Source organism: Acomys russatus, chromosome 3, assembly GCF_903995435.1.
Source record: "Acomys russatus chromosome 3, mAcoRus1.1, whole genome shotgun sequence".
In the NCBI taxonomy this organism is placed as follows: domain Eukaryota; kingdom Metazoa; phylum Chordata; class Mammalia; order Rodentia; family Muridae; genus Acomys; species Acomys russatus.
In genome coordinates this window covers 16880342-16907155 of record NC_067139.1, presented here as the reverse complement: position 1 = coordinate 16907155, position 26814 = coordinate 16880342, and the positions used below count along the sequence as shown (strand labels likewise).

Below are 26814 nucleotides of genomic sequence, written 5' to 3'. Positions count from 1 at the left end.
TTGATCAATGGAGCTAAAATGCAAACCGTTCCACACTGCTTAAAACCTTCAGCTCCATCCTTGTCTACTGTTTTCTCAGGACTCTGGCTCCAGTAACCTGCAGTACGTGCAGCTCCGAGGGCTAACCAGGGTTCCTTTGCGTGGGTCAGTGTGTCTTCTTGAAAGCCTTTCTTCTATTTTATTCTCTTCCAGTGTCCCCTTTTCACTCAGTATTCCTCTAACATGCTACCTTCTTTGTGAGAATTCCTCTACTCTTCCAGGGACATTCACAGTCTTATACACACACACATCATCGCCTTATCTTGGGCCTGCTCTGATATCATAGTAACACTATTTTGGAGACAGGCATGGTTCTGGAAGATTTGAAGTCAGGCAGTCTGTGTAATTTGCGTTTTTTAATTCCCTTGAAATTTTGACACCTTATAAATGCTTCTGGTGGAAGAGAGACTGTTTCTCCCATGCCTAGCTGGTCAGAGAGAGCAGGGGCTCAACTGTAAGCATGTCCTTGATGTGGAATTGACTGTTCCAGAACATCCTTTCTCTCATCAGGCACTTTGGAAGACCACTTTCTTTCCAGGGCCAAGTGCCAGACAGCTAGATAGCGTCTCCAGGGCTCAGAGCCCACCACCATTTCTTAACTCTAGTCAGCCAGCCTTGGGCAGCTCATCCTGCCTGGCTTGCTTTTCCTGGAAATCCAGAAAAGGCATTGCCTTGGATCTCTCTTTACTCCTGTCCTTTCCACTTCTGACTGCTCTAATACTTCTCCATGTGGCCCCGAAAGTTGTGTGCTGTACTTGCTGTGTGGGACTTTTGAAGATAGTAAACCTTGTCTTATTGAGTCTCTCCTGCATTTCTTCTTGTGGCTGCACCCAACTGACCATCATCAAAAGAACACAGACTATTTAGTTTTGGACCTGCCTGTCACTTCTTTGTAGCTGTGTGTCCACACTTCACGTTCTTGTCTTTAAAACTGGAATAATCATGGGATCTATTCTGTTATTCAGAGGGATAATACTTAGAAACTTCTTCTAGCTTGCTGCCCATGGTAAATATTGCCTGTCCAGTTCATATTACTGTTGACAGTTGTTGCACCTATTGATAGAAATATGTTCATCTTTTGCTCTGCATCCAGAATACTTGTTGAGACATCAGCAGATGTCTGACATATGAGTGAGTAGAATAATGAACATGGCAGGAAGAATTAGAGAGCTGGGATCTGAAATGCTCATATTAAAAAGATTGTTTTCATTTGGTTAGGCTTTTGAGAATGAGGAAATAGTTACCCGAGAACCATAACTCTGTAACTCCTTTACTATAAAGAGATGTGATCTCTTCACATGAGCCCATGGTTCCAGCACTATGGTTGATAAGCCCAGCTCCCCCACCTGGCAACTAGACTATTATATTGTAAGCACTACATTTATTGGGTATTTCCCTCTCTCCCTCCTTCTCTTTTTCTTATTTCTTTCTTTAGCTGGTGTTGAAACCCATTTTTTGCACATGCTAGGCACTGATTTATACTTCTAGCATACATTTGACTTTATGTACGTAACATTGGAAAAAGCATTTAGTTAGAGGGAACACAAAAATCAAACAAAATGAAGAAAAGAAAGAAGAAAACCTTTTGATAAAAGTGGTGGAAATTGGGTAGATTGTTAAGGAGTAGTGAGGCTTGATGCAGCCTGGATATAGGAAGATTCAGGACTTTGCCCTGGGTACTATGGATGGAATGGGTACAGCAGTGAGTCTGAGAGTACTTTACAGGTGAGATTAGCTTGTGAGGTCCTTCAGATAAAGGTCTCCAGTATTTACCACCAGTGCCAGAGGCAAGAATTTGAGTTGTCATATTTGAGCCCAAGGAGGCCAAGTGACTGATAGTACAGTTTTGATATTTAAGTTTCAGATATCATTAGGTCATTATATCTGCTTGGAGACCTAAGCCTTATGAGATTGGAAGTGTTAGGACATCGAGTTTTAGTTGTGAACAGTGATGCATTGCAAACAAGTGGCACATCAGTGTGCAGAGCCATGATGAATATAATAGTTATGGTGCTTTCTCTTTGTATCTTGCAGCTTAGCAGGGGAAACATGTTGCTACCATAGGTTAAAACATACTATTATGACAGTGATCATGAGAAAAGTACAGTGTGATTTGCACTGTACTTGAAAGCTGGGATCTCATATGGCTGCAGCAGAGAAGGTTGAACCAGAACCTAGAAAGGGATGGAACAGATTCTCCCTCATAATCTTCAGAAGTGGACCCTGTTGACCCTTTAACTAGGATAACAGGCTTAACTCTCTTCCAGCCTCCAGACAGACAATAACTATGTTAAGCATCCTGTCTGCAGAATGCTGTCAATCTATTATATGAATTGTACTAAGTGAATGTGCTGAGGACAGGGCAGTCAGGAGAGTTGAAGATGAAGAAGAGCCTGTATGTAGCAGCCACAGACTGCAGACCCCCAAAAAGGCTGGTATGGTAGGCAGGAGAGTGCCAGAGAAGACTGTCACCCCAGATCCTGTGGTTGCTGACAGTGACTGACAAGTGGTTTATAGAAAGAGATACATTTCTTTCAACTGCCCTACCTCACACCCTATGTGACCACTCTTCTTATTCTTTTGCGGCCTTTGTTGGTTTGCTATGGCTGCCTTGACAACGTTCTGCTGATAATGTTCTGCTTTAGTTATTGTTTGTCTGGAGGCCGGAAGAGAGTTAAAGCTTGTTATCTTAGTTTAGGTGTCAGCAGGGTCTGCTTCTGAAGATTACGGGGGAGAAGCTGCTTCACCTCTTTCTAGCCTGAAACAGTTTGCTGGCTATCTGTGCCATTTTTTGGCACATGCAAAAGCCCTATTCTGTCTTTATCTTCAAATAGTCTTCCTATTTGTATCCCGGTGTCTCTATAAGGAGAGCACTCATACTGGCTTAGAGGCTTGCTCTGCTGCAGTATGATCTCATCCCAATTACTTTCATTTCCTAATTTCCAAGTACAGTCACACTCTGAAATATTGATGGGTTAGAATTTTACCATGTGAACCCAGGGAAGGCACAATCCAAACCATTGCAGTTACTATTTCTAACTGCATTTCTCTTCTTTCTCTCTCGACTCCTCCCCTTCTCTCCTCTCCTGACTTTCTTTCCCTTCCAGTAGGAACATCAACTTACTTTTCTGTGTTTTAAGGGTCAGAGTAAAAGCAAAACTGAAGTGGGTTTGTAGTTTACATGATATCAACCTTAGATAACATGTCTTGTCTTTCTTGCTTCCATCCTGTGTTTTCCCAAACTGGGGAACCTATTGTCTATTCAAATAAACATTTTACACGGGGCACCTTTCCTCCTTTTCTCTGTCATCCAGTTTGCTTAGAAAGCACATTAAATTCTAGGTCAGTGTTAATAGTTTTATGAAAGTTAAGATTCAGCTGATAGATGCCCTGAGTACGCATGCACACTGATAGTGATTCTGAAGAATCTGTGCCTCAGCTGCACGGAGTTGCTAGTATTTTGAAGCTCCCTCCTAGTGCAAAGTAGTGTTGTTTTGTTCAGTCAGTATTCCAGCTCTGCACATGGCCATGACAAGCAGGTCTGTGGCCAGTACGGAGGGTGATATCTTAGAATTGGAGGAGGTGCATCCGTTGTTAGGTCCCTTTCCCTACCTGGTATGGATTTTCCCTCCTACAACAGTAGCAGCTTGCTTTCCACTTTCCATAATAGCCATTCAGATCAAGAAGGTGCTGCTTATTGTCCCTTTACATTGGGGTAGTCCACTTCCTGCGTCTGTTCCAAGTTTGGCTTCTGTTGCCCCTTTTGGGGTTCGTTTTCTCAGTTATATGCTAGCACTGCTTTTACATGAGCTGTTGCCATTTTGCCTTCCATTTGGACATGGTTGTGCAGGAACAGTCCTCTTTCATTGTCTCGTGTCGTTTCTCAGCTGTTCCTGTATGAAGCCTCTTTAGCGTGTTGGGAAGGTAACCCTCTTAAGAGGTTGGTCTGCAGGGCACAGGGCTTTCCATTGTCTGGCTGCCTGCTCGGCTGTTCCCAAGCCGTGTTTCCCCAAAGCAGCTCTTCTCCTGCGTTGGAGCCACCCAGATCCAGAGTCACAGGGACAGAGTCTCCTCATCCTATAAGCAGCTTCTAGAAACATTTCCCAAAAGTTGTCAAAAGGAGTATTAGAAGCTAGTAGATGGTGCCTTTTACCATCTACTCTTCCACTCACGGCAGTAAAGATTTTCTTGCTAAATAATTTTTAGGCTAGGTGGAGAGCTTAGAGAGCACTGCTGAAGTTTTGACGGTTGGAATAGATGGAAGGGTTCAGTGTCTGCTCACCAGTCCTGGTTTTGCATTTAGTTGTGGATGACTTTGGGTAAGCATGCAGTTGCTCCTGCCTCACTTTCTTTGTGATATGAGATATTAGACTGCTACTCTAAGGTAACACTGTGAGACTTATGTTAATTCACGCATATGTCTGAAACCTTATCACTACAGTAACAGTGGTTAGCTAGCAGCCACATATTAAACAGCTAATATTTGGCTAAAACACTGAGAAAATAAAGTTTTAAAATGGAAGTAATGCCAAATACATCTTTGTTAAGGGCACAGCTTTCTTGTTTTGGAGTGACTGGTTGATGTTAAATATATTTCACAAACACACCATGCTGATCATGGTGTTGACTAACTCATTCTAATATATGTAAATTGATGTATTTGTGTTGGCATTAACTAATTTGAGTATTCTGTATTGTAGTATTATAGTGTATTTGTTTGCATATTTAACACATATTGACTATACAGTGAACATGAAAATTATCATTTGATTAAATTCAGATAATTAGGACTGGTTAGATGACTGAGTGGTTACAGGCTGTTGTCACACAAGCATAAGGATGTCAGCTGAATGCCTGGATCCCACGTAAGTGTGGAAGGAGAGCACTGTCTCTAGAGTTATCCTCTAACCTATACACACATGACATGAATCATGTGCCCTCCCCATCATACATGCCCATGTGCATGTACACAAGCCCATGTGCACACACACAATAATAATAAATTAACAAATTAAATATATATATAATGTTAAGAATTATTGCTTTACCCTTAGCTAAAATAGCGAAGGGCAAATTCCTATATTTAAAGTGTAGCATACCATCACCCCTGCTTCAAAAGTGAGTGCAGATAATCAGTATTATCACTAAATTTAGAAAAAAGTGAGTTTCAATATGAATTCAACATTTGTGCTTTGTAATGCCAAACAAAAGAAATTGTGTGTGAAAAAATTGAAGAAAATTAATTAAACGTTTCCAGCAAATATATAGTGAATTTGACCAGAAATTTCTTTTCAAATGTTAAAAACAACAGACAATGTAACTAGTTGCCTGAAATCAGTAGTTAATACTCAATAATTTTAAAGTTCTAAGAGAAAATTTTAAGAAAGCCTATAACTTTGTGCACCTAGAGAATATGTTGGACTTATATACAAAAGAAGAAATCGTTTTTAGATGGAGAAATGACAAAACTATTTTAGAGAAATTTTAATAGAAAATTATGAGAAAGTATAAAAATTTAAATATCTTTAATTAAATTACTAAAAAATTGCTTGGACCATAAGAGCTTTCTAACAATATAAAAGATTAGTTATTTGAAATTTGAACAATTTTAAGTACTTTTGCTTTAGGGGAGTTGGCTTTTACATGAATTACTTTAAGTTAATATTTAAGGTACTCTATTTCATAGGACCTAAAAATTTATACAGAATTGTGTATCAGATTCATAGCATAGATAGTGTGAATGTGCATATTTCCAATAATATCAAATGAATATGAAATTTTATCATGCCAGTAATTTAGGTACACTAGGTTAAATGTTTATATTTTTATAATGTAAATGTTGAAATTAGACATGTTTTTCATTGATGTATCCCATTATTTTCAAGTGCAAACTATGGAGAAGTAGTCTTAGATACAGTAAAGCTGTCCAGCCTACAAGTGCATATCCACACATTACTGACAGTTTGCAGGTCTGCTGAAAGGAGTAGAAGACAACAAAAGCGGTGACCTTGTATCTTTGCCTAGATTGGTTGGTGGAGTCACGGGTGAGTTACAACTTGTAGTGCAGTACGTGCTCCAACACATGATCTGTATTGTTTTTTGAAAGAAAGGAATGTTTGCCAGATACTCAATGTTTACAGAGAAAACATGGCAGTATAGTTGTGTGTTTTTCACTCAGATTACACTGTTTTGAATGAACTAAATTTGAAAATTTTAAGAAAAGAACAGTTAATTTGTGACTTTTTAAGGCAAGTATGAGAATTTATGTTGATATTGAAACTTTTCATGGTAGAAGTCTATACTATGGTTTTCACATATATTTCTATTGTTTTAATGTATTTATTTTTAAGTACTGTTATATCATTTGACTACAAATGCTAGAAAGAATTTAAAGAACTCTGTCAATACCGATACGATTTGGGACTTGGCAAATTACACAATACATTTGTGTACAAATGAAAAGTACAATATATATATATATATATATATATATATATATATATAGTGTACATATTGTGTGTACATATTAGCAATTTGGGATTGCTTTCCAACTTATGTAAATGTACTTTTGAATTTGATGTTAATTCACTCTTGGGACAAGAATTATTGGTCTTGCATAAACATGTATATCTGTATACTTTGTGTGTGCAGTATCTGCAGAGGCCAGAAAATGGTGTCAGAGCCCTGGGATTAGAGTTACAGATGGTTGTGAGCAGTCCTGTGGCTGCTGGGAATTGAACCCAGGTCCTCTAGAAGAGCAGTCAGTGAGTGCTCTTAGCCTCTGAGCCGCCTCTTCATTCCCAACAAATGTAGTTTGGAAAGTGAATTCTTTTACAATCCATGTCTAATCAGTTATTAAAAATCAAAACTAAAAACTAAAAACCAACAGGCCATCAACTAGAAGAAAAATGACTTTTTGATGCACAATTCAGTTGTTCATTTGCGTGAATTTTCATATAAATTTGCTCACCGAGGCTTAAAGTGCTATGGCCTCTGATTCTGGTTGAAGCACTCTGATTCTGGACGAGGCGGAAGCATTGTGGAAGTTACATTGCAGTTAGAACTTGGTAACTTGGTGTGCATTTTGCTAAGTTCTTTTCCTCTGTGACTTTGAGCAAGGGCTTTATTTTTTATGAAATTTAATTTTTGTTTTAGAATATTTAAAAATTATATATGTTTCTTGTGTGTATGAGTGTAGGTATGATAGAGACCAGAAGACAACTTGCAGGAGCCAGTCCTCTCTTATACTATGTGCGTTCCAGGAATCAAACTTAGGCCTCAAGTTTGGTAACTAATGCCTGTAACTGCTGAGCTATCACACTGGCCCAGATTTTAGTTTTTCCAATCTGGAAAAATGAGGATATCTTATCTACTCATGAAGATGTTAAATATACATGAGAAAATTATATATAGTACTTAGCAACTGTAGTAATTATAATATTTTAGAAGGTCTCATTTAGGTAGAAACAAATAATATAATACTGTATAATAAATGCTATAATACTAAATACTAAAAATATATGTTAAGTTGGATGAATCATACCTATAAGGTATGATTGGTAGATTGCTTACATGTGTGTTCTAGACCTATAAAATGTAGTAATTTCCCAAATGTCTTGTAAATTTCAGGAGAGAGGGTAGCAGAGAAGCAGAAGCAGTGGCTAGACATTTAAGTATTATGAGATTAGACAGAAAGGTACCTGTCAATCAGAGGCACCTGCTTTTTAGCTTCGACACTGAAGTTAATTAAACTCTTCCATTTCAGCTTAAAACGTGGGCTTGCTGGGCAATTTAGAGCTCAGTGCTACTGAGATCTACACTGGGATGTTTAATCCCTGTTGGAAACTACATTTTCCTCCCTAGAAAGCTCCATTATCCCTTCTTCAAAATATAATCTACTACAACCTAACACAATACCACAGTTGAATTTTATCAGCTGAACCTATCCCAGAACTCGGCTTCCAAAGAAATCAATGTTCTTTGTTTTTAGATTTGCTCATACCCTTGATGTAGAACACACCATCTGTTCTTGTTAGCATTAGTTTCATCACCTGAAACTTTCTGGTGGGATGCTTACCCTTTTCTTCTGCACCAGTCTTTAAAGTGATTTTTAGTTTGCTCAAAGCATAATATGTGTTTGTTTGTTTTTGAACCTTCATTTTTCCATATGCCAATAAGTAGGTGCTTTAGTACTGAGCTTTGGCTTTAAGTCCACAAATCACAGCCATTAACTTACATTTTTCTTTGTTGATCTTATGTTTTGTACATAGCAGACATCCCATAGAGCTAGAGAAGAGCTGACATTTACATCATGATCTATACTTTAAGAGCAGTCTTAACTACATTAAGCAAAGAAATTAGAGGTCTCAAAGAAATCAGTTTAAAGAAAAGCAGGGAATATTTGCAAATAAGCCTTTTTGAAAGCAACAACCTTTTTAACAGATGTGCACCAAAATGGGGAAAGATAATCATTGGTGTTTATCGTCTGTTACTCTAGTGACCTTTCAGATTCCATAAGCAAACAAAATGTTTGTTTTGCTTTTCTTACAAAGCTATGATATAAATTATAAAAAAAGACACATGTAGGAAGACATTGGTAAATCAAGTAAATACTAACTTTTTATAATTTTTGTCTTTTCAATATACATTTTTTTCGTATAAACTTTCAAGGTTTTCCCTTCTCATGGCCTGGGGTATTGGACAGAGGCCACTCTGCTTTCCTTAGAGGACCTGCAAGAACTCATTTCTTCTGTAAGCACTTGAGTGATTAACACTGAAGAAACAACTTTGCATTGTATGGGCGGTCACTGTGAAGGATAGTGAGAAAAGCAAAAGGAAAGGGAAAGGAATTCAATCTGTAAAATTTGTGGTTTTAGTTTTTATATAGTTACAGCTGTGTACTGTACAGTTATCATGAAGCTTACTGGTAATTTATTATTGGCATTCCTGTAACTCTGTATAACTCCTTATCAATATATCTGGAATATATATATATATATAAACTTTCAGCAACTATGTTGCTCTAAACTTGAAAGAAGGTATTTACACCAGCACTGAACTAGCTTGCTAGGCGGATATGCTTCTTGTATTCCCCCCCGCCCCCCCGCCCTGCTTCCCCTGATTTCATGCTCAGGTGGGGTGATTTATTTCGTCAGTGCATTGTACCTTCCAGTATAGAAGATACCTTTTCTTTTATCCACAAAGCTTTCCCACTTCCTGTTCATGACTCATGCGTCTACTGCATTTCTCAGATAGCTCCACAGGTTATTATTTTCATCCTGTCCACGTGTGAGTGTGCTGATGCGTGTGAAAGGCTGAGCCCATCCAGTATTGAAGCACTGTGATATCTAGGCTAGGAAATGCCCAGACACTTCACAGAGCAATAGAGCAGGAACTGCATCTCTTACTTCCTTCCTGTCTTTCTCAGTTTCCTTATACTCATGGCCTCAAGTGGGTGTTTGATATCCATTAATTCTGCTTTCTTTAAATTATTAATAGTCTACAGAAGTCTGTTCTATGAAACTATCTGCAGGTCCAAACTGCCTGCAGATGGCTCTGTCCCCAGTGTGCTGGCCCACCTACATCAAGTAGTGATAAAGAAAATGCTCAACACATATGCCCACATGCCAATCTGATGGAGGCACTTTCTCAGTTTGAGGTTCCTTCTTCCCAGGAGTGTCAAGGTGATAGTCAAGATTGCCCACCACAGTATTAGACCTTGAGCAGGTTAGTCTGCATTTGCCTTGCTTTTCTTTCTTTCAGTGGTGGTAATCAGAGTGGCATCCTCATAGAGATTTTGTGTGGATTTAAACAGTGACTAGATAAAGAACACCTCAAGCACACATGGCATACATATTACAAGACCTGTGTAAGTGCTCACTGTTATGTCTGTTACTGTTGCAGAGCCAAAGAGGTGGTTCAGTAGATAGGAGTTTGCATAAAGGCCTCGTGACATGAGTTTGATCGTTGGATCCCACAAAGTGGCAGGAAAGAACTGACTTCTGAGGTTTGTTTTTCAACCTCTACATCTGCATCATGGCACAGACATGCACACAAACATGATTCATGAAATAAAACAAATATTACAATGTGAATGGCAGGAATGGTTTCAGGGGCTCAGATCTAGGGAAGAAAAGCAGGTTCAAAGTGAAGGAGCTCACTTAACAAGGAAGAACAGTGGATAGGATTCTGTGGCAGGGAGAGCTGGATGACCCTGATCATATGTAAGTTTTTAGCAAGTGTCTTTGTTTTATTTATGATAACTTTCAAACGTTTTGGGACTGCAAGTGTTGGGTTGTTGGTGTGTTTTGCCTTATTTGGTTAATGTTTGTTTCTTATTAATAAAGGCTTCCTCTCTACCCCTTGTTTTTCCCCCTTTAATCCCGTTCTCCTTAACCTTATCAATTTACAGAAAGTTATTTTAGTCTATTAGAATTAATGTTTCTATGGTTATGCAAAATACAGCCTGAGTTCACATTTGGTATTTGTTTTATTGTTATCTCACTGAACTAAGCATGTACAAGAATCATTTGCAATTTAGAAGGAACATAGATTTCAGACTACATTGTTAGGGTCTTTACTGATCAAAACTCTGTTAAATCATCTCAGTTTTTAACTGGCTTCTGTGGTAGTTTCATGTTTTGTAGGCACTTTAAAAATAAACTAATGACAAAATGGATAGAAACCACTAGGAAAATAGGTTAAAGTATAAAAAATAAGAACAGATGCCTGAATAAATGATATGCAGTGTCACAAACACAAAGGCTCTTCAGTCTTTTGTTCTTAAAATAGCATTGTTGTTGTTTTAATAGTCTTACATCCAGATTGTTCTATACATTTCACACTCTTAAAAGCATATATTTTTAATTGCTATAAAATTTTGGTATAAATATTTAATGTTTCTTATTATTAAAGTATGATATATTCATATGAAAGTAGAAAAGACAGATAATACTAACCATTCATGATCTTACCCCTGGGGCAGTAATCATTAATATTTAGAACAGTTTCTTTTATTCTGATTCATTTCTTCAACTATGTGCGTACGTGTGGAAATATTTGACAAGCATTATTGGTTGGGAGTCCATAGCTGGCTTTGGGAGACTTACCAAAAGGTTAAATTTGCCACTTTTCAGGTGTTAGTAAATAAATTCTGATAGCATATAATATAGATATTCCTAGAAATAAGACATGTTTCATCAGTATTTTGATCATTTAAAAGTCTCTTCATGCTCCTTTGTGTAGTGGCAAGCATAATTTCCTAATAGTTTTTAAAAATTTTTCATTAAAGTATAATTACATAATCTCCTTTCCCCCTTTTCTTCTCTCCTGTTCCTCTTAGTCTTCCTCCCAACTCCATTTCAAATTCATGACCATTTTTCTTTGATTAGGTTGTTATTGTTAACATACATTATGTATGTATGTATGTACGTATGCACAACACAAAAGTATATAAATACAACCTGCTGAGTCCATTTATTGTTGCTTGTATGTATGTGATTTCAAGGGTAGTCACTTGGTTTATCTGTGGAAGACTCATTCTCCTTCTCTCAGCAGTCATTAATTGCCTATAGTTCTTTATCTAGGGGTAGAGTCATTTGAGTTTCTCTCTCCCAGGTTAGCATGCCTGTTGTATTGTCATTGTTTGGGTCTTGTTTAGGCAGCCATATTGTTGCCATAGTCTGGCTATAATGTCTCTGTCATTCCTGGAGACACTATCTCACAGCAGACATCCTGGCCCTCTGGCTTTTATACTGTTTAATCTCCCTCTTTCAAAAATTTGTGATGTTGAGCTGTGTCCAGTGTGGGGCATGCATGTTTAAACACACGCACGCACACACGCACGCGCGCACGCATGCACGCAAACATGCTCATTTGCTCGAACCAATAGAAAAAAAACCCAATGATATAAAGGATTACTTTGTAAATGTTTGCTACTTAAATATTAGGTATCATTGGGGCTTTCCCTTCAATATTTGACGACTGGGTTGTGTTATACAATGTGTGTGATGGGTGGAGTTGATTTGCCTCTTTCTGGAACCTGAGTATTAATATTAACCATGCACTCACCATCCATCACTGGGAAGTGACGACTTGCCTGCAGAGCCATTCTTCCTTCTCAGCACGTATGAGCCACTGAGCACTACCTTTTCCCTGGTACAGAAAGAAAGGTGGCCTCAAAGGTCTTGGCGGGGCATGAGTGTTCTTTTGTTCTGAGGTGGTTGATTATCATTTTGAATTGCCATGATCCTCTTTACAAGGAAGTAAGTGTAAGTAGAAGTCTGTTCTTCAGTGAAAGCAGCTCACATGTGAAAATACTTTTGAATTTTAAAGACTACAAGATGGGATTACATGTTTGGAATATCTTCCTACCATAGAGTCACTTGTATTAATCATAATTGATTTTGTTATTGTTCTTCATGCAGTAATGTGTCGGGCTAAGTATCTTATGTACTCAGCTGTACGTAGAAGTTTATTCTTTTCCTTTTACAGGGTTTAAGTTTTTATTTTTTGCTTTATTGAGACAAGGTCTTACGAGTAGTCCAGGCTACCTCTTTCAATCCTTTTGCCTGAGCCTTCTGAGTGCTGAGATGCCAGGTGTAATTTCACGATGGGTTGTTGAGGGTTTTTTAGTGCAGGATTTTGAGCTCTGGGATTCTTGAGATGTCGTCGTCGTCGTCGTCGTCGTCATCATCATCATCATCATCATCATCATTTTCATGTGAGAGCATGCCGGTCCTTCTTTTCCAGTGTATAACTTCACACTAAACACTTAATTTCTTTGATCCAAATTTCCTGGTTTGTAAAATGAGAGCATTAGATTAATTAGTCCCCATGGTCTATGGAATCATGAGTTTGACATAGGTATTATCTGGTGATTTGCTACAAACATGAGCCAGATGTCAATACTTGTTAAATATATTCTACTTCTGGATGCTCATAGCCTACTGATTAAATCACTGGAAAAATTAATTTTGATTTAAAATAGCACTCTTCCCTATTATTAGTGTAATGTAGTTCTCATTGGGAGGACAGAATACCTTGATATTATAGTAGTGACCAGCTGGATAAAGTGCTTCTGGGAGGCATCTTCATTATTGTTATTACTGCTTCAGACAGGCTCACAGTGTACCTCACTCTGTAGCCCAGGCTGGCTTCAAACTCTTGGCAGTCCTCAGCCAAAGATGTTTCTTTTTAGAGTAATTAAAATATACAGAAGAAAAGAATGTAGGAGGCTATATAAATAAGCACTTTCTCCTCATGCAAATATTATATTCTGTCCTCTGCTAGCAGTGTCCAACCTTTTGATAACCTAACTTTACATGGACAGAGTTCACTTTTGAGAACCATTTACAATTCAACAACAACAAAACCAAAAATACGTCATGTTTTGAACAATTTTTACTTTGTTTATGCCACATTTATTGTTATCTGCCATTATTTATCAAGAGCAGCAGAAAGGACATGGTTGAGTAAGACTGATCTTTTTCAGTGTTGTGGTTTCTTCCACCTTATTCTTTCAAAGAGGTTGTCAAATGGTGCCATAGGGGAAGCAATGTGAGTTAGCATTCCAGAGAGGCTAAACTCTCCTGCACATGCAGACTTACCCTTTCTCCCTTTTCAGTTGTTCAAATTGGCTGCTAGTACATTGGTAGAAAACAGAAACAAAAGCAAAAACACTAACATCTTCTGCCCATTGAGTTTGAAGTCCAGTTTTTACTTTTTCTGGTCACTTTTCATTTATGGCCATTAACAGAAGGGGATAAACTTTTCGGTGCTTGTAGATCTAGCATTTTACATAGTTTAAATATAATAGTTGAAATATCCTTCTAGAATAATGATTAAGTTGTTTGTGGCTCGCTGTGGACTATTTCTCAGTGCCCTATGAAAACTTAGCAGTCTATACATACACGATAGATCTCAGGAACACAGAAACCTCACTTTTTAGATTCCATGAGGAGGCATCATCCCTCCCACATATCTGTACCATCATAGCAGCCCTGCTCCACATAGCACTGCACTGCCTCATCGGCATACGCATGCCTGGAGTCAAGACCTGCGGAATCGCAGGCACACATCTTTTCTTTCTCTTCAGAGCTCTAGAGCATTCTAAAAATCTCATGATTTCATTGTGTTTGGGTTCCTTAATTAAAATTGGAAGCAGTGTTTAATTTATAAAACACCCTGAAAGGGAAAAGGTCCAAGTCAAGTTAGTTTGAAAATGAATCCTTTAATAGTCTTTGATTACTTTGTTGGGGTTTGACATGTTTTGGGAGCTCCCAGGGGTAATAGTGAGGGAGATTATTTTCTAGTTCAGATAATGAAAGAGTTGGATTCTACTCCCAATTTCATCTATAAGTAATTGTGTGATTTTATACTACATCTCAGTTACAGGAGATGCCAAACAGCTTTTAAAACTTCCTTACTGACTTCTTGTGTGAGAGAAACAGAAAATGTTTCTGTGTCTTGAAAATAGTAAAGCCATAGTGATTGTCTCAAATGGTCTGGAATTTCATATAAAGTAGATACCTCCAATAACCGTATGAATAATTAAATTTAAAAAGGTCACAGTTGGGACATTATCTTTCCAATTAAAATGCTTTTAGTAACAAAGTTTGAACCTGGCTGGTCCTAGCAAATGAGCAGTTTTAGCTGTTTTCTTTGGTTTCTGGAGTCAACTGCCAGAACTTAATGTTGCTTGATGGTTCTTGGTGTGACATTTCAGCCATTAGTTTGACTGGAGCATTCACTATCAGCCATCCTGCTGGTTTGTCTGTGTACTCCGATACCATTTCTCCCAGAAGTCCCCCAGGGCCAGTGGGGAAGATGAGGGGGAGGCCAGCTGAGCTCCCTGGGCCAGAGACCAAGAGCCCTTGCTAGGCTCGCTTCCCACTCATTGTGCAGCCTGGGCCCTATCACTGGAGGGGCCTGGCAAGGAAGTGAGGAGGAAGTGAGTGCCACTGCTGGTTCAGAATGTTCCAGTGTGGTTGGAAAGTTTGAGGAGCAGCCTGGGTGAGAAGAACAAGACCTTATTGACAGGGTTCAGTCCTGGTCAGGTCTGTTTCACATCAGCTTTCTGAATAGTCACAGCTCTCCCTACACAGTTCTTACTAGCCAGTTCTTTGTGAATATGGTAGAACATAAAGCATTGCGTTTTATTCCAGGTGGATTAAGAGTGGAAAGAGTAGTTTTGCCTGCCTCAAGGTAACAATACTGTAACAAAAGCAACTCTGCTTTCTAGGACTTCTAGAGGCTGTAGTCAAATTAGCATCATTACAGCCATTTTCTTTGATACTGACTTTCTTATTCATTGATTCACAGGACTACCCCCTCCCCCCATCGAAAAGAAAAGAAACAAAACATCCAGTGATCACGTAGGCCAGCTTAGCTTTCCTAGCCTGAATCAGTCAATCTCATGATTTGATTTAGCTAACACCTAAATGTATGTAAAACCTACACACATTGTAGATTGAGATGAAAAGGCCAAACTCTTCCCCACACGAGTCTATAAACCAGAATATTTATGTCGAGAAGTCAGAAGAAAATCTGCAGGAGTTTTTAATGGACCACAGAATGTGCCCTTTGTATGCCTGGCCTTGCCAGTCTGCATAAATTTATGCAGGACTTCTGCGCTAATGTTGTAAACGCTCGCTTGGCACCCTGTCATTTTCAGGACCCATAGGGTGTCTCCAGTTCCAGCTTTAGGTCAGATCATGATAATACTGAGGCTTGCATCATTTTTCTCTTTCCTGGAATATCTAGTAGGGATTTATGAACCCCAAAGGGATATTTTAAGCCTTTTCTAACTTATGAAACTCAAGACAACCCAAATACTCCAGCTACTTTTCAGAACAAAAATTTGCATTAATTGTACTCTTAGTTTTATGTTTAAATCTGAGTTGGATAGAAGGGACTCCCCATTGGGGCAGAAAGCTGAAGAGCAGTTATGGGATTGGCTACAAAGTGCAAGACCACCTCCTTTTTCTGAGGGAAGCTAAAACTCCTTGAATAATAATAGTTCAACTTTTGACCTCAGACTAGTTTAATTAGATACCTGTCATACTTTTTCTCTCTTAAAGTGACGTGAAATTATTTAAAGAGAAACTCCCATCTAGTAATTTCTAAAATAATTATTACCTGGTGAGACTCCCAGTGTTTATTCAGATAACTTTTACTTTTAACAAATGAATATTGTGTGTGTGTGTGTGTGTGTGTGTGTGTGTGTGTGTGTGCATTGTATTATGGCCGTTAGTCAAATTCAGCATGCGTTTGTGCGTTGTATTATGGCCATTAAGGAAGAATCACTCTAAAATGAGTACATGAAATGCAAGGGTAATCTAGAACAGCTTTTGATATCACTAAGATTTTTACTAGTGGAAGAGACATGATTACCTTCAGGCCCCTTATTAAGGTAGTAGTTATTACACATTTTAAGATGAACTCATATAAATACTTATTACATTATCAAATAGCCACCATTTTCTCTTTAGAAGTTTGTATATCATATATACACTCATATATTACCCCATCCCATAAACCTCCTCTACCTCAAAATTCCCTAAACTCAGTGACTTTCTACAGCCCTGAGGCTTAACAGCTAACTTTGGCCCATGAGAAGTCCCTTGGAGTTGCTCACCTTCCTGCATTGCACTTCTAGCATTTCACAAATCTGTGGAGTTAGTCTCAGTAATTTTGACACCTTGTGTTCTCTGTCTCCCCTTGAATCTTCCAGAGTTTCCTTTTTAAATACTGCCCCCGATGGGATACCCATTGAGATGTAATATGAATAAATTAATAAAAAAAGAGGGGAAAAATACTGCCCCCACCAGAATTTTTTGTATTCCTATAGTACCCAAGCATTTTACTTTGATAAAATATCTGCATATTTCACATAGCCTGTACGTGTTCAAACTTGAACCCAATCCATGTGATTCTGGAACTTTGTGCTCTTTCTGTTGCTTTCCTTTTTTGCCTGGCTTTTGATTTCTTCCTGTGTGTAGTGATCCTCTCATGGGTTATTGTCTGCTCTGTGAATAATGAAACACCATTCAGTGTTTGTTGTCATCATCAATTTCGTTGGTATTTAGGCTGCTATGATTTTGATTCTATTTAAATTGTCTTTCAAATGATGGTTGCCAAACTCTTAGTGTAGATCACCATTCTATGCTAGTCACCAATGGTCTGACTCTTCTCAATTTTCCCTCTCTTCCCAGGATGGCTCATACTTGGCAGAATTCCTGCTGGAGAAAGGATACGAGGTGAGTGACTTGGTGCTCCTGGGGTTGCCCCGGATTGCTAGGATGCAGCTGCCTTGCTTCCTCTGCGTGTGCTTTCCATGGAAACTGTGATAACAAATCAGAATCCAAGCATGACTCTACTGTGGCGCCGGCGATGCTGCCAGCTCATTGTGCTGTCTATCTGCTGGTGAACACACCAGCTCCAGCTGCTCTGCATGTCTCCCTTGTTCTGTGATAAAGCAACAGCCCTCGTGAGCCTGGCTCTAAGACTGTTAGAGTTAACGTATGATGTAATGTGCTACATTAAAAGGCTCCACTCATGGTGAAGTCACTTAATTTGGAAATTGCACAAAGCAATAAAAACCAAGCTGATCTTTGGCAAGGTTTCATGAAAGATTTACACCTGGAGGCGTTTGCTTTCTACCAGGCAGCTGTGTGTTTTATGGAAGAGGAGACTGTCAGATCTGTTGTTGCTGTTATTATCATTGTGCCTTCTTCTTCAACATTAGAAATAATTCGTTTAATCTGATGTAGTTTAGTGAATATCCTACTCCTTATTTTTAAAGTACGTTTTCTGGAGGTACTTATGTATAGTAAACTGATGATCTATAGAGAATAAAAACTTACACACTGACCTGTATCCTGGCCTGCTTTGGAAATACTTGTGTTATTAGTTATACACTTTCACTTTACTACCATTAATTGTAGCAATGTTGTATAAAATGTTGTGCAGTTGGACAAATGGAAAAGAACTTTAAGAAATTTGACCTTCTAATGGGATTTAAAATTATAAGAAGTCATAGCAAAACTAGAATCTTTTATGTTCTTCTATAGTAGTTTTATACCTTACAATATCAAAGTAAGATAAATGTAATTATGGGAGTACTCATGTACACATATGTCTACAGGAGTAAACTGTTACAGTAATTGAGAATCTAAAGGTCATAAGTAGTTAAAAAGTATTGGTTTTAGGGAAAAAGTTGTGGTGTAGTCAAGTTGTCAAGCTAATATGTTAACAAATAACAGGCAGATATGGTAGAGATACATCTGAAGTGCAGTTACGGATATGTAGGGCCTGCTGCTAAAAGATGTATGGTTACCAGTGATGGGAGTGAGCTGCCAAGGAATCAAAATAAGGAGTTAGGTAAGCCAAGTCATGGTAGCGTTGAAGATGGAGATGATATGCTGAGGGATGCTCTAATCGCAAGGCTGCTGTGATATATACTCTGAGGTGAACCTGTGGGACTGTGAATAGAAATGAAGTTAGAAGTAATAGGCAATGGCCGAACATAGTCTGGAGACAAAGAAGTGTGTGACGGCGGCATGCTGTTATCATGAGGGCACTCATCGCCGGGCAGGCCCCGGGGCTAGGCACGCTGTGTAGGGGTTAATCATTTGCAAGCAGGAGGGCTGCACGTGTGTTGCCGTCAGGGCTATTGGAGAAGGCAGGGAAGACGCTCATGGAGAAGTAGAGTCTATGCAGGTGACTCATTGAAGAATTAGCAGGTTTTAGAGGACGGACACGATGATGTAAGGTATGCATATAGATGCAGTGACAACTTAGGACTGACTGGTGACCTGCAAATGTTTTAGTTCTATTAGCATTTGAAGTTAAAAGAACAGATTTTGTTCTGTTACATAAACACAGCAGAAGACTCACTTGGCAAATGACAGTTAACTGGGAAGAATTTATCACAGACACAATTCAATAAGAGTAATGAGATCCACATTTGACCATGTCCCCTGGAGGGGGAGACCTGGTGGCACTCAGAGGAAGGACAGCAGGTTGCCAAGAAGAGACTTGATACCCTATGAGAATATACAGGGGGAGGTAATCCCCCTCAGGAACAGTCATAGGGGAGGGGAATAATGGGAAAATGGAGGGGGGGAGGGAGGAATGGGAGGATACAAGGGATGGGATAAACATTGAGATGTAACAAGAATAAATTAATAAAAAAAAGGGGGGGGGGGAAGAGTAGTGAGATCCATGAATTGTTAGGGGGGAAAAAAACTATGACTGGTAAGTGATGGGGAAAGGAAAAGACAAGGCAAGGGTACGGGCAGAAAGTCTCCACACAATGTGGTAAAAATGAGCTTTGTGTGGGTGGTAAGAATAAAGGGTTTTGTGTATGCTGTATTAACTTCAGTGGGCTGCTCTCAATTTTAAGAGCTGATTGACATAATTGTCAAATGATCTATCAAGAAGAGTCTGAGGGTGAAACAGGTTTTATCTTTTTATGCTTACGTCACAGTAAACATTATAGTGATTTTAAAAAAAAGACAGCTTTGGAAAATTTCCAGGATTATCAGCTACAGTTCCTGGCTATTCAAGACCACGAGCAGTATAGAATTGGAATGTGGAACATGCCTAACCTCATCTGATTCCAGAGGTCAATGACAGCAATTTTGCAATTCTACCTCAATGGCTCTCAAATGTTAGTACAGACATACCTTAGGTTCTGTTATGAATCCAGAGCCTGGATCAGAAGTTTGGGATTGTCCTTTCTTATGTGTTCCTGGGTGTTGCTGATGCTGCCTTTCTGTGACAGATAGGGCACTGCTGTAAAAAGGACCAGATGAATTCTAGTGAATGACTGGACTGGGTGAGCCAGTTGGGCCTTACTTCTGAACTATTTAAGTTTTTAAAGTTCTATTCAACATCTTTTACTTCATGTGCATGTGTATATGCGCCGCCCCATGTGTGTTAAGATCAAAAGACAACTTGTGGAAGCTAGTTCTTTTTCCTGGGGGATTGAACTCAGGCCATTAGGCTTGGCAGTACATACTTTCACGCGCTAAGCCACCTTGCTGGCTTTAACTTTGAACTACTTTGACTATTCAGATTCAGTTTCTGTTCAGAAATACCAGGAAGCTTAGAAATAAGTAAAAACAATGTAGGCTTTGGTAGCAAAGTGTGGTCCAGGAATACCTCAACACTGTCAGAGCATGATGCTGAGGCTGCTTTGCTCTCCTAACAGAAGAGACAGACATTGATTTGCTGTCCGTGGCACAGTGAGCCTGGCACGGTGAAGGGGACCAATAGAGGATCAGAGCCAGGTCAGTGGGGGAAAATAACACAGTTAATCAAGCTCCTTTGTTTTTAATGTACTTAAAAAAACAACAAAAATTATGACAGGCTTTGAAAACGTGTATCTAAAACAGCATGTATGTAAAGCAATAGTCTTTATTAACAGACTATTTAGTAAGAGTTCATCACTCCTGTACATGTGCCTTAGAATTCCTGAAACTTGGAAGATAGCTGTTTATTGTGGTCACTGTAACTTGCATCTGATCACACTCTTCATGAGCCCTTTAAAGTAAAGAAGTAAAATATAGTTAGTTATCTTTTGATAATCTGCAAGGGGATTGGTTCCAAGAGCTTCTGCACATACCAAAGTCTGGACATTCAATACTATTACATAAAATGTTATAGTGTTTGTGCATTGCTTACACATATTCTTTTGGATGGATATTATACCTAGTGCAGTGCAAATAGTACACAACTAGCTGTATTAATTAGTCAATAAGGAAATCTGTCCTTGTTCAAGAGAGATAGATGTAGCTGCAGTCTGTTGACTCAGTGATTGCAGAGCCTATGGGTGTTGGGTCATCAGTGTACTCCATTACTGCCTCAGATCTTACTGGGAAGACGGTCAAAAAAATTAGTTTTTATGGATGCGTGCTTTTTGACTTTTACTAAGATTAAAGCATTAAAAGTGACCACGTCCTTACTTGTTTATTGTTATTATTTTTGTTATAGTTTCCATTATTATTATTTTGAGAAAGGATCTTGCTAAATAGCTCAGGCATGCTTGGAATTCATGATGTTCTGTCTGTCTACCTGCCATGTTCTGGGATTACAGGCATGTATCACCATGTCTAACTCGCTTGCTCATTCTTTAATATCTGCAGATGTCTTCATAGTGAGGAAAATCAAGAATTTTCAGGTGTTATGGACAGTTACCCTAAAGACACTTTATATGCTAATATTTCCTATATATATTCTGTACCTTGCTAAAGCTCAAAATCCATATTTCTTTTATTTGTACAGTACAGAGCAAGTAGCTGAATATACAGTCTAGTCCTAATAGTGATCAGCCCTGGGGCTTGGACACTGGGTGGTTTATCTCTAAATCCTCTATTCTTGCTGGCTGTGTCCTCAGTCACAATTATTGACCCATGTAAAACTGTGCTTTCTGAGTTTTTTGTTTGCTTGCTTGTTTTGTCTGTTGAACAGGGATGATGAGCACATCTGTTTATTGTCCAAGATTCTTGCAAAGCTTAGATGAGAGACCATGTACAGAACACTTAGCCAGTGGAGCTGTGTGAGACACAAGGTTGCTCCTGACACAGAAGTGGCAGAGAGTGAATGGGGGCAAGCCAGGGACACATGTTGTAGAAGGTTCTATAGCATAACTCATGAATTATAATATTGAAATCAGGCATATTCTCTTGCCTAGGATCCTAGAACTTACACATGCTCTCACATTGTCAGTGAGAAAGGAAGATCAATAGTAGTGAAACCTTCTATGGAAGTACATCCTAGCCTGAAGTATCTTCTCAGCATCATGATTTTAGATAGCTGACAACATGTGGTGACCACTGCAGTGCGTGCTCATTTTGCACAGAGAAAAAATGTGAGAAATAAAGACTAATAATAAAAAGAAAGTCCAAGTTGAACTCTTCAAAAGCTAACATATATCTGTGGATATAAGAGAATCTGTTTTTAATAATGAGACAACAGCAACACAGCATATCAGGATTTAAAATAAAGAATAGGTTCATTGTGGGTTTCCCTTCCAGGAAAGAAAACATGACCACCTCCCCTGGGATGGAGTGTCAAAGCAGAAAAGACTCGATTCAAACAGTCTGGTGTTATGTGAAGGGAGTGTTTTAGAATGTGAAGTTCTTCTTTTTTCTTCCTTGATCTGTGAGGCCTTTTGAGATATTTTTTCAGAGTTAGTCATTATTTCAGAAGCTTGGTATCTTGATTAGAAAAAAGGCCAATCTTCATATAGATTTCATTTTCAAACTGCATAGTATACTGGCATGATAGAACCAGTGTGCCTGTTAACAATGCAGTGCTATCATTTGTGGTATGGTGATTATGAAAATCTGCCTCATCACCAGTAAAGACCAGTGTCCGCTGTGTGGTCCCTCTGTGTCGTAAAGACCAGTGTCCAGTATATGGTCATTGCTGTGTAAATGTCAGTTGTTGGTAAAATCTAGGCCATCCATACTCTCCAAACATGAATGGCACTAACCCTCCTCAGGAGCCATTCTCCTCCCAGAACAATTTAGGTGGGAATTTGAAATCCAGTGGTCTAAATCACCTATCTTCCTAATAAATAATGAAAAAAGCACTTCCTTGTTTTAGGGCCTACTTTGAACTGAACATTTTGAAGTTAGACCATGTGTGCTCTGATACTGAGAGATCTTTTCTCTCTTGAAACTTTCCTCTTTGAGGCATGAGGTTTGTATGTTAAAACATTCTCTTCCATTTAAGATCTTAGATGTCCCTGAGCTGGTATAATAATAGCAGTTCTGATTAAGCTTATGTAAAGGTCACTTGGTTTATTTCTTTTCTGTTTGCTTTCTTAATTCACACATCCCCTTCTCCCCAAATCTTGAAAAAAGACCTAACTATTTTCTTTCTGTAAAGGGAAAGCTGCTAATCTCAAATTCTTAACTAGATTATGCAGTTTGCACACATTTTGGCTTGCTTTAATATTTGTATTTCACCTGCCTCAGAAGCAGACAGACTCAGCTTTCATTAGTTCTTAGAATAATACCTGCTGTCATGGATTAAGTATTTGGCAAGTCTTTCTTCCCTTCTACACAGATGCCAAAAGTTGGGAGTAAGTGGAAATTAAAACACACTTTTTTTTTTCCACTAGAGAAAAACAAAACAAAACATAGTGCTTATTGATAGTCTTTGTAGGTGTGACATTAGAGCTGTTGCTTGTATTTGCTCTGATTTGGTGTCCGATTCTGTTAAGATTGTAGAATATTCTTCTAGTCTTGTAAATTTTCATATTTAGGACATATTTAGGGCTTTTGCCTATTGGAATATGTGATTTCTCTAGAACTCATTAATCAAGAGAAGGCTGTCCAAATAAAATATAAAATAATTATATTTTGATTACCAAATAAATTGTTTTTAGAACAAAGAAAATTTCTACTAAACAGAGTCGTAGAATACTTATATTGAAGAAATTTGCATATTCTAAGTAACTTTGGTGTAAACACCAAGTTTTCTATACATTAGTAAATGTGAACTTGTCCCTTATTTAAAAAAACATTAATATTGTAGATTACTTTGACTTTATAATTCAGTAGCAACTTGCAGAATTGAAGCTTAATAATAATACACTTTAATTTAATACTTCCTAAATTTTTATGTTTGCCTCCTAAAATGTCAACCCAGTTTACAACATTCCTTCCCTAATGTATTATCTTATTTACCAGCTTTTCTTGAGTTTTGTTCTTTTGGCAAATGACACTGATTGCTTTTCTCTTGGCAAAAGCAGTTAAGTAACAGAATTATTAATTGTGGGAATGTCGAATCTTTAGCAGAAGTCAGTTTCTTGTGTATGTCATGTGAAGCAGCAATGACATTTCTTCCTGTTTGAAAGAAAGCCGTATGTGCTTATAATTCCCCTGTGCACTTGGAATGTTTGAGTCACGCCAGGGATTAATTTTGGTTTGAAATAGACAGAAAACGATTGAGTTAAAATATAGAAGTGTATTCAGCTGCAAACGAACCTACTCAACATTAGAAGGAACACTTCTAAAGTAAGTAAAGGATTAAAACTGCCACCAGTGCAACTGGAACTTGGGCAGTTTGTGACATGAGCTGGTGTTAGCGTTGGCAGCACAGAGGGAGAAATCTTGACACAAGGAGGAAGTGGGCCCAAGCGTGGAGCAATTTCTCTCATGCGTCAGACACAGTAGTCTTTTCTTTAGTATCAGACAGTTAGGCTTACTGTTCAGTGACTTTATCCCTTCACATTGACCATGGCTATGTCAAGAGTTTTTATTTTAGCTTTTTTTTTTTTAAACCTTTGAGTCTTTTGTGCCTTAAATTTAGCAATATATAAATATTTTCCTAACTTGTAGTTTGGCTTTCTAACTTTTCCACACAGCTGCACAATAGCAACTGCTCTCTGATTGTATCTGTGCCTCCAGAAATTGATATAATGGCATGAATTAGCACTGAGAACTCGGCGAAACTGTGGAAACCTTGTGCTCTGTTAAACAGGTCAAAAACAGTTTACAGCTGCAGCCTCAGGTTTGCCTTCACTTTCGAATCAGAGATATTTTTGTCATCAGTATGAGTGTGTGTGTTTAGAAGACAAACTTGATTACCTATAACTATGCATGAAGCCCTGAAATTATCTAATTATGTACATTGAGAGTGACAGCACAAACCCTGAGTGAAGGCAGAAGCTAGCAGCACACAGGCAGTGATTGGGCAGAAACTAAACAGTGGGACTATTTCTCACAATTTAAAAATTCCACCTAAAAGTACTATTTATAGTTTTTGTAGAACCATACCTTAGCAAAAGAGCGTCTGAACTGTTTGTTAATCCTTGTTTTATGTTTATAATTTACCTTTCCCTTTCTATACTTACCAACTCAGGTCCACGGAATTGTGCGGCGATCCAGCTCATTTAATACAGGCCGGATTGAACATTTATACAAGAACCCTCAGGCTCACATTGAAGGAAGTAAGTAACTTCCTTTACATTCTTTTCTGCTGTTCTCTACTTTTTAGATAACATATTTTCAAATATCATTATTCTTAGTCCGTCTACTCACAGCGATTCACCCAGGAATTACTGCAGTGAGATGCCCTGACATGCAAGCTAGGGAAACCTTTCGTGTCTGCTCTTGGCTTAGTGCCATCTCGGCTGGTTAGCAGAGTGACATTGTGTAAATGGCTTTAAGAGACCAATGGAAGGTGTAACTTTGATCCCCTGCTCCTTCAAGTAACAGCAGTTCTGTGTTAAAATAGCACTCTTTTGTTTTCTATATTTGGTTTAATGCATTCAAATTAATTGGTCTTTGTATATTGATTTTTTGAAGATTTAGCCACATGTTTTATTCTAAGAATTTTATATTTTTTATTAAATTTAAGAATGTTACCTAAAACATTTTTATACAATCTATTTTGATCATATTATTTCCCTTCTTCCAAGCCCTTCCAAATCTTCCCCACCTCCCTAACCACATAACTTCATGAACGTGGAAAATTTAAAATAATTCTTGAAGGTGCTTTCAAATCTTGATGGTTACTCAAACGAGACTTATATTGCTTCAGTGCTCAGTAACATGATTCAGTGGCTCTCTCACTTTCCATGCTGTTAACAGATTTGCCCGTGTAGAGCAGTATTGCTTAGACAGCGTGCCACAGCATTTCTCATTTGATCTCCTGTGCATGAGGAAATGGAGACACAGAGAGATGGTGACTTTATCAAGGTCAGATGCCATGCTAAGTGCAGAGCTCAGACTAGAACACAGTCTATGCGTTATGTAGTGTTTCTGGCCAGCAAGGGTGGTACAGCGCAATTGTAACCCCAAAGTGATTTAGGCTTCATGTAAGAAGAGTCAAAGGTTAGTCTACCTTTGGGTAAGGTATCATCAGGAAGGTGACCCAGTTGTTCACAGAAAAGGTTTCCCACCAAATGTTTAAGTTACTCAGTATAGTTTCTTGGAAGTTACTCTATGTTGAATGAATTTTGAAGTTTTTTTTTTTCAGATTTATAAGATGGCTTATAAATAGGGCCCAACTAATCACTTAGAATTTATAGTATTTCATATAGATTATATATATATAATTTATACAATATTTTTAGATAATCTTTGTATAAATAAGTTTCATGGTATGGTTTTTTTTCCATTTGTGGCATTACACTGTCAGTCCTGCAAAACTGTGGAGATTTTGAATCATACCACATCTTGAAATTTCAGATTAGAAGTGCTCGATGTTTCCTTTTTCTTTTTCTTTTTCTTTTTTCTTTCTTTTCTTTTTTCTTTTTTCTTTTTTTTGTGTGTGTGTGCAAAATGATACCACCATTGGATATATATATAGACCAAGCTAGCAAAGTGCTCACATTTTTAGACTAGTAAAGTCAGCATAAGTCAGCTTTGAAGTAGGTATTTGGGTTAGATTGCTTGTCCATTGAGCTGTTATGTCACTACCATAGCCATGTAGTCAGTGTAAGGACGTATTCTGTAAGTTACTTAAAAATCAGATGATAGTAATTAAACAAGACTTCTCCTAAAAATCTATCTTTTCTATCATCAGTGTGTTGCAGATTTCTTTAGAGCTATGTACATTATTCCAGGGTCATATTTGTCCAAATCACACTTTCATCTTTTAACTACTTACAGCCCCATGATAATTGTCTAACATCTTCACAGTACTACAGATTCTGTTTTGTTTTTGTCTTTTTTTGAGACAGGGCTCCTCTCTGTAGCCTTTGCTATCCTGGACTTGCTTTGTAGACCAGTCTGGCCTCGAACTCACAGAGAT

The 26814-nt window shown here is 38.2% G+C and overlaps 1 protein-coding gene across 1 annotated transcript in view; it reads left to right on the top strand.

Moving 5' to 3' along the window:
• Gmds (GDP-mannose 4,6-dehydratase) overlaps positions 1-26814 on the top strand; it is a 534897-nt gene that overhangs the window by 64872 nt on the left and 443211 nt on the right. Inside the window, exons 2-3 of the mRNA XM_051169591.1 lie at positions 17253-17297; positions 24919-25006. Of these exons, the coding sequence (XP_051025548.1) occupies positions 17253-17297; positions 24919-25006 (133 nt within the window). The remainder of the gene's footprint in view (positions 1-17252; positions 17298-24918; positions 25007-26814) is intronic.